General features: G+C 66.1%; 1 protein-coding gene across 1 annotated transcript in view; it reads left to right on the top strand.

Moving 5' to 3' along the window:
• The first annotated feature begins 1611 nt into the window (after nucleotides 1-1611).
• Nucleotides 1612-8900, top strand: part of TAFA5 (TAFA chemokine like family member 5) — a 68068-nt gene continuing 60779 nt past the window's right edge. The window contains exon 1 of the mRNA XM_058673430.1: nucleotides 1612-1813. Coding sequence (XP_058529413.1) covers nucleotides 1702-1813 — 112 coding nt within the window. The 5' untranslated portion in view covers nucleotides 1612-1701. The remainder of the gene's footprint in view (nucleotides 1814-8900) is intronic.

The raw sequence follows: 8900 nt of genomic DNA, 5'->3' as shown, positions 1-8900 counted from the left end.
CACTGGCCGCACTCTGGCCTCCACAGCCTGACTCTGATCCGTTCCCCCACCCGCCCACTTGGTCCCTTCCGCTGGGGCGTGGCCTTCCCCGCCTAGGTCACCAGCAGGTCCCCTTCCAGGTCACCAGCCCCAATGCTCCATGGAACCCTTCCCAGCGGGAACTTGCAAGGCTCAGTCTGTGCCAGGCCCCAAGCTCTGACGTCCTCAAGTTACCCCCAGGTGACACCCACAAGCATCAGCTACAGCGGCCATCTGGCCAACACCCCCCCCCCCCGCACCTCCATCCCCACCCACAGGACCCTGGCCACAGTGGTGCCGTTTCCCACTGGGACTGAAGAGTTTTGGGGAGACCTTGCTGATCATCAGGGTCCCCCATTTGCACTGGTCACTCAATGGACGAGTGTGGGCGCAGGCAGGGGTGTCTAGCCCAAGCCAGTGGTCCCCAGTGGCCAGAACTGAGCAGAACCTGTGACTGCAAAACCACACCTCCTTGGCAGCAGAGAAAAGTCCTCCAAGGCATGGACTCCTGCGTCCATGGCAGGGTGCTGGGCCCAGGAAGCGCCCTCCACCAGCCCCAGGCGGACTTCACCCCGCCGCCACCCCCCACGGGTCTCCCTCTGCGAGAAGGGGGCGCAGAGAGAAGTGGCCGCGGAGCAGGTGTTCACAAAGCGGCAAGAGTGTTTTAATTAAACAGGAAATGAGAATGTAAGGAAACGCCAGCGTGGACACCGACCGTGCAGCGTGGACACAGCTCGTCCCTGCACGCCAGCCACAGACCAGGGCGGAGCAAGCGGCTGGGCCAGAGCAGCCTGCACCCCCAGGCACAGGGCCTGTGGCTCTTCCCTCTCGCGGCTGCAGAGGGAGGCAACAGAGGGGCCTGACAGCCCTGCAGGAGCCTCCACTTGCTTTGTCTGATGAGCATTAACCATGCAAATGAGGCAAATGAGATGCAGCCCTGGGATGCTCAGCAGAGGTGAGGCCGGAGTTCCAGGAAAAGCTAGCCCAGGACGGTGGCCAAGGCGGCCATGCACCATGGGCACCAAGCGAAGGGCTCCTGGGGCGGAGTCCTGTAACAGAGTCCACAGCGGCGCCAGGCAGGTCCCTGTCAGCTTTGCGTGGGTTCCGGGCCCTGCTTCCCAAGGCCCAGGGTCGCCACGCACAACTGAGGGCCCCACACCTCCCCCGTCAGGCACCGTCCCAGACCCCAGCCTTATAAGCCTCGGCGTCCACGAAGATACCCACGCGGGGCCCAGGTCCACAAACTTCACGCAGTCCTCCCCGCAAGGTGCCCAGGCTGAGCGCGCGCTGGGCCGTCTCTGTCGCCATCCAGAGGCGCGGCTCGGGCGCGGCGCCCCCTCTCCGCCTCCCGCCGCCGCCAGTCCCGGGGCCGAGGCTGGGCCCCCGCGGCGCCGGGCACGCGCCGGGCGCGCCCCTCGCGCTGCTGCCGGGGCGCGCAGCGACGCCCAGAACCGCGGGGCCGGCGTCCCCGGGCGCGGGCGCGGGCGGCGCGGGCGCGGCGCGGGGCGGGCCGGCGCGGGGCGCAGTGGGCCGGGAGCGGCGGCGGCGGCGGCGGCGGAGGAGGAGGAAGAGGAGGAGGAGGATGGCGCGCGCGGGGCCCGCACGTGGAGGCCGGCGCGGGGGCGCGGGCAGGGCCGGCTGCTGAGACGCGCTGCTGCCCCCCGCGCGGGCGCCGCGGCTTCAATGGCGCCATCGCCCAGGACCAGCAGCCGGCAAGATGCGGCCTCCCTGCCCAGCTTGTCCTCAACTTTTTGGGCGTTCATGATCCTGGCCAGCCTTCTCATCGCGTACTGCAGTGAGTACCGCGCGACCCGGGCCCCGCATGGCCTTCCGGGCCCCCGACCCGGGCCGATGGATGCCCGCCGCCCGGAGTCGGTGCGGAGTTACAAGCGCGAGGCGCGGGGTACCCCCCCGGTCCCGGCCGGCTCTCCGCTGGGCGCGGAGGGGGCCCTCCGGTCCGCCCGGCCCCCACGGCGCTCCGGCACTTTGGGGCTGGCCGCCTGCGCCCGGGCCTCCCTCCCGCGACTCCAGGCCCCGGGTGGCGCGGCGCGTCCCTGCGCGGCGGTGCCCGCGGCTGCCGGCCCAGGCCGACTGGCCGTGCCCAGCCAGCGGCTCCCCGGCCGAGCCGCGCGCTCCGGAGGCGGCGGCGGTCGGGCCGGGCGAGCGGGCGGCACTTGCAGCGAGTCGGCGGAGCGGCCGGGGACGCGCGGCCGGAGCTTCTGCTCCGCGGGCAGCGGGGCTCGCCAGGAGCGTTCTTCAAGAGAAGTGAGGGGTGGGTGGCCGCCGCCTCGGGCCATCCGAGGGTCGCGGCGGGCACCGGAGCAGGGACCCCGCGCGGCTGGCACAGGGCCGCGGGACGCGGGACTCGGGTGGCTCAGTCGGGTCTAGGCGTCCCGGGCGCGAGCAGGGAAGGATGGGGGGCGGGGGTGCACGGTCGCAGATTTCGGACCGGCTGGGGGCGTGGGGGTGGCCCGAGGCCGCACACACTCAGGACGGCCCAGTCGGGTCAGCGTCCGGCTGGGCGTCTGCAGCTGCTGGGCTGGGGAGGGGTGGGTGGCCGGGCCCTGGGCACAGGCTCGGGGCTGGGATGCTGCGGGCTGGTGGGCTCCTGCCGCCGAGCCCCAGCCTCTGCTGCCTTTCGTCTCCGGCGCTCGCGAGCACCTGCCACGGAGAATTACCATGGGCGCGGGAGGTGATGGAAAAATATGGATTCTTTACCAAAAAAAAAAAAAAAGGCCAGCGCCGAACCTCCCTCCCCCGGCGCCGCCACCTCCGGAGCCCAGGGCCTCCTCGGCTCATCCCAGCCTCCCGCCGCCTTAGAATGAGACTGCGGGGCCTCGGTGGCGCGGCTCGCGGCCGGCGCACGGGTCCCGGGACGGCGCACCCCGCAGGGATCCCACTCGCGGCCCCGCCGCGTCACCTTCCTCCCCAAACTGCCTCTCGCGGCGCGGGGAGGCGCCGGCCAGCGCTGCTGTGGCCCCTCGCGGTTCAGGCGCACCCCTCGGGAGGCACTGGCCGGGCGGGAGCAGTATGGGGGAGGGAGGTCTGAGGGTATGGTGGGGGTTGAGAGGCCACTTCTGGGCCTGTTCCCCTGCAGGACCCCCCGCTGTGTGTGTGCCCTGGTGATGGGAAGGGAGTTGACGGCTGGTGGTCTCCGGCAGGGCTGAGAGGGGGCGCTGGGAGACTTCCACAGAAGTCAGGACGCGGCCTGGAGAGGGGCTCCTTGCGCCCAGGGCCTGGGGGTTGGTTCTCGGAGCTCTGCAGGTGGGCACAGGGACCTCGAGTCTGCACCCACTCGGCGGGGCCCTCCTTCAAGGTACCCTCCTGGCCCTCTGCTTCCCATGGGGCCTCAAACTGGCGTTCCTGGCCAGCCCCTGCTCCCAGGGCCCAGGCGAGGGTGCCTGCCGCAGCCGCCCGACCACACACACAGGGCATGGCTGGCCCAGCATTCAGCCCTCCCTGGGATGTTCCCTGATCTGTCTCCCCCACGAGGATGTGGGGTGGTTCTGAACAAAAGCCGGGACACCACACCGCGTTGGCAGCGGTGCCCACCTCCCTGTGATGGCAGCACGGACAGAGACAGCACTGGCCAGCACAGCCTGCTAGACCGGAAATGCACTCGGAGAACTTCAAATGCTGTATGGAATGGACAGCGTCCTCATGTCCACCCGGATAGCGCAGGCGCGGCGCGGGAATGGGCTTAGGGGTGTTTTGTTCTTCGGGTTGATTCCGGTAGCAGGTGCCTGTGATCCTTGCCCATCTGTCCAGAGTGGGAAACATTGAGCATCTTGGCTGTGGTCAGCAGGAATGTCTGTCCTGGGGTGGACATCACACGGGATGCAGTGGCCCTTCCTGGTCAGCCTGGGTATCTAACGCGCCCTGTCCCCCGCCTGAGCCACACGGAGCAAGAGAGACCGCTGCCCGGCGGGCTTCGCTGCCCGGCCTGCTTCCGTACCGGGCTGGCCTTCCTGCCCTGGGTTGGCCTCCCTCTCCAGCCAGCCTTGCTGCCCAGCCAGCTTCCCTGCCCTGGGCCCATCCAGTGTGTCCAGTTCGGCCGGACATGGGCGCCCTCGTGCGTCTGGAGAGGCACCTGCAGCTGGGCCGGGGGCTCGTTGCCATGGCAACACGGCCTCGTCATTGTCTCCCACGGGGCAGCTCAGCCAGGGAAGCCGGGGCCCTCGGACGTCCCCGCGCTGCTGTGCCCCAACCGGGACCTGGTGCGGGAGGAGCCCACATGCGTGGGCTGCAAGCCGGCCGCAGTGTCCCCCTCGGAAGGCCCAGGGCAGTGAGCCTGTCCCCAGCCTCCCCGTCATCCGGCTCCTGAACCCTGGATCAACACTCCAGCCGGACGGGCCGTAAGCAAGCTGCAGCGTGCCAGTGTTGGGGAGCATCGTGGCCACCTGAGAGCTGGGGACAGTGAGCAGGACTGCTGAGGAGCCCTGACCAGACGTGGGTGCCCCGGCCAGGGATGCCCGTGTGTGCCTTGGAAGTGGTTGTGGGTGCTCAGAGAGGCCGAGGGCATCTTCCCTTCCCGCTGGGGACCTGGGCTGTGTGTGCCAGCTCCTTCCATGTGTGGCCTCTGACCTGGGGGTCAGCTTCTCTGAGCTCAAGGTCCAGGACTCAGCTAGGAGGATGGGTCCCCCCGCAGCTGCTCCAGAGGCGCCCCCCCACCAGGTCCAGGCCCCTTCCCGCGGGGATCCGGGGAACCCCATGAGGAGGCGCCGCACCACCCGGGACATGGGCACCCAGCAGCCCTGGGCCTCTCCCGCTACCCCACGTGCCCCTAGGCAGGAAGGGACCCAGGGTCCAGGGCCTGTGTACAGGAGTCGGTCAGCAGCTCAGGCCCTACCACACAGCGTCCACCGGGTGAGAGCTGCAGATGAACTGGGGTGGCGTGAAGTGTCTTCAGGTGACTTTTATGGGCGTAATTATGAGGAAATGTTATGATAATGTGGCACTAGGAAAGGGAAGAAAAGCAAAACATTAAAATCCCCATTTCTTTATATGGCTCCACAGCTGCGCGGCTGGGAAGCGCTGGGCTTGTTGCATTATGACATGGTGCTGGGCGTTAATGAGCCCAGCAGATCACCACCTGTCACCCAGAGTGAGGGGTGCAGCTAGCGGGAGACAGGTGGACAGGGAGGACCCTGACCTGCTTGGGTGCTTGGGGCTGCCCTACAGGGGGCACTGCCACCCCTGGGACCCTCTCTGGTCTGGATGCAGAAAGGAGTGGTAGGCAGCTGAGGCTGGCCACTGTGACCCTGGCACCTGAGGACCCCGTGAGAGTCCCTTTCTCCCTGGAGATTCTCTGAGCCCCCACTTCCGTGCCAGCCACACACACGAGAGGTGGGGTGGTGTGCTGGCCCAGGCCCTGTCCCCAGAGTCCCCCCCACCTGGGGAATACCCTGCATGGGTCTCGCACTCCTGGCAGGGCAGACAGAGGCCAGCTGGGGCCTCCCTGTCCACAGCCACCAGGGTGGCCTAGCACCTCCTCACTCCGGACCACCAGAAGCCCCGCAGGCATCGTGTTCCCTCTGCCCCACCCACTGCAGTCCCGAGCACTGCCTTCAGGGCAGAACCTTGTGGGACATCACAGAACGTGACCTGGGCACCCGTCTATCCTGCCATGGGACCGCACGTGGCAGTGCTGTGCCTGGCCGGGCTCTGCGCTGGCACCAGGACACAACCCTTGGCCCTCGGTGCCACTCCTGTTTCCTCAGGCGTGTCCTGCTTTAGGCACTGCTCGTGGCCACTGCCTGGGCGCTGGCTGCCTGGGTCGGGGCGGAAGGCGAGGTGACCACGCACACACTCGTCCTCCGCGCCTGGAGCTCTAGTGGACAGACAGTTCTGGGCAGAGGTGCCCGCCAGCCCTGACAGTGAGGTGCCCGGAAGCTGGGGTGCCCAGGCTGACGCGGAGGACCAGGAGGGGCACTTGCCCTGTGACGCCTACTCCCTCACCACCAGCTGGGCTGACCAGTTGACCTCCCACATCCTCTGTGTTCCTGAGGGCAGCTGAGTGGGTGGGGGTTGAAGGGTGCCTGCGGAGGGGCATCCAGCTTTCAGGGCCCCTGAGCCTGGCAAGGAGATCTCAGATCTTGGTCGATGTCCCACCCTGGGCCTGGTTGCACAGTCCCCCTGCCAGGCTCTGGCATCACCAGGCCCTGTGTGGCCTTGTGGTAGTTGCCTCGGGAGACTCCTGCCCTGGTGAAGTTGTCCTAGTCCTCAGCAGGACCTGCAGGGCAGAGGAGGCCGGGCTGCAGGGCTGGGCGTGGCCAGAGAGCTGCAGAGCAGGCCAGGCAGTGGGCCCTTATGCTCCGGAAATGATCTGGACCTTCAGGAGTGCTGCTGCTGCCGACCTTGGCTCCTAAACAGGACGGCCCACTGAGTGGGCAGCAGCTGTGCGATGCCCACGGGCTGTGGCTTGTCCTGTGGCCTGTGCCCTGTCTTCAGGTTCAGACTCCACCATCTGCCCTCCCTTAGCAGCCGCTGCATTCTCCCCCAGCCAGCCACGTGCACCCTGCTCTGGCCTGGCTCTCCTGGGCACGGCAGACTCATGGCAGGATCCCCAGCTTCCCCAGCCAGAGCCCGACGTGACAAACAAGGAGCTCGTACCAGATTGGGACCTAGCTCTGGGTGGCCTGTTACTGGCACCTCCACCTTCCCTTGCTGCTGAGTCAGGATTTCTCTGGTTCCAAATTCCAGCAGCAAAGTAGACCATGCCTCCATAGCTGCATGCTCCAAATGGGGTGAGCAAACACCTGAGCCGTGTTGCAGTGACGTGGCGTGAGGCAGGCATACACATGAGATATGCTGTAATTCATGTGGCACAGGAGAGCACATACATGCTGCATGCTAAGGGTTACATGACAAGAGGCGGGAACAGGAGTGGGGTGTGCTATGTGTTCCATACGGTGAGGAGAACACAAGTGGGATGTGCAGTAATTTACATGGGGAGCAGCAGGCACACAGGTGGGACATGCTGCAGTTCATCTGAGCAAAGCGTAACCTACCCAGAAGTGTGCAGATGAACACTGGGGGACGTGAGGTGGTGCTGTGTGTACACACACCTGCACAGATGTGCACACTGGGGGACGTGAGGTGGTGCTGTGTGTACACACACCTGCACAGATGTGCGCACTGGGGGACGTGAGGTGGTGCTGTGTGTACACACACCTGCACAGATGTGCGCACTGGGGGACGTGAGGTGGTGCTGTGTGTACACACACCTGCACAGATGTGCGCACTGGGGGACGTGAGGTGGTGCTGTGTGTACACACACCTGCACAGATGTGCGCACTGGGGGACGTGGGGTGGTGCTGTGTGTACACACACCTGCACAGTTGTGCGCACTGGGGGACGTGAGGTGGTGCTGTGTGTACACACACCTGCACAGATGTGCACACTGGGGGACGTGAGGTGGTGCTGTGTGTACACACACCTGCACAGTTGTGCGCACTGGGGGACGTGAGGTGGTGCTGTGTGTACACACACCCGCACAGATGTAGAAACACACACACACGGGGACGTGAGGTGATGATTTGCATACACACCGTCCCAGAGACCCCGTGCGAGGCTGGAATAGGTTGAAGCCATGGACATACCCCTGTTGCTTTCTTCCCCCAGGCCCTGTGGGTCTGGAGTCCCTGCTGGCTCCTCCTGGACGTGCCCTTAGTGCTGAGCTCTTCAGGACCTCTGTCCACACCTGATTGCTGTGGACATGCGGACCAGGGACGACCACTAGCCACCCCGGACCCAGGCTTCCTGCTTCAGCTGTCCAGCCAGTGGTCTTTGGTGATAATGTCCTCACACTATGGAGTGAACGCAGCTCGACAGATGCCTCAGCTTCTTCCCAGATGGGGGCGGGGTGTCCTCTTGGCTGCTGTGGGGCCAGGGACTAAGCAGGAGTCCCCGGAAGGCGCCGGGCAGGGAAGGCCACTACCGTTCAAATTGGGGCTGGGGCACAGGGCCCAGTGCCAGCAGGCCTGGCTCCCACTTCCTGCAGGGTTGGCACTAATTGATCTGTGAGTCATCAGACCCTGCTCCCTGCAATGCTGGGCTGTAGGGCTACTGGGCAGGGTCCCAGAACTCACGCACAGCCCTCTCAAGGCTCCCCAGGGCACCAGCAAGGCTGGGTGGGGTAAGGATGGAGTCGCAAGTGCCAAGCTGCTGCCCAGAGCATTTGCTGCTTGTCTGGAAGGAGCTAGTGAGAGGCTGTGGGCCTCGCACTGAGCCTGGTGAGCCCTCAGGCTCACACTGCCCCTACCACATCTCCTGCATGCCAGCTTCCCCGGCCACCTTGCCTTGGGCACTGCCTGGCATCCGCTCTCTTCTTGCCGCATGCGGCACTCGGTGGATGGGCACCCAGCCCCTGTAGCCTCTGCCTGAGTTGCATCCCAGCTGTGGGCCATCCGCTCTCCAGCACTGTGGATGATGCACAAGGGTTGACTGGAACCAGGGACAGGGCCATCTCTCCCAAGTGCCTTTGGTCCCTGGGCCTGCCCATGGCCTGGCTACCCAAGGCCCAATCCCCATCCAGTCTGCCCTGTGTTTTCCTGCGCTGTGTTCTGGGCCTGTACCCTTGATACCAGATCCCCCTGGTGGGAGAGGAGTCCCAGCCACGGACTGCTCCCCCAGGCCAAGCTCCTTGTTCTTGGGGCTGGGGGCAGGTACCTGGGATGACCAGGGAGGGGCCTGGACAAGGAGAAGTGGCCTGGACAGTGGGATGACCAGGGAGGGGCGTGGATAGAGAAGTGGCCTGGACAGTGGGATGACCAGGGAGGGGCGTGGACAGCACAGCTTTGTCCCTAGGTGGCTCCCAGATGCTGCAGGTGTGTGCATGGGCGTGGGGGTAGGTTTGCTGGCTCCTCCTCTCGGGAACAGGA

The sequence above is a fragment of the Ochotona princeps genome, chromosome 15, assembly GCF_030435755.1.
Source record: "Ochotona princeps isolate mOchPri1 chromosome 15, mOchPri1.hap1, whole genome shotgun sequence".
NCBI lineage: Eukaryota > Metazoa > Chordata > Mammalia > Lagomorpha > Ochotonidae > Ochotona > Ochotona princeps.
The sequence above is the reverse complement of the archived record's forward strand: the minus strand, read 5'-3'. Positions and strand labels throughout refer to the sequence as shown.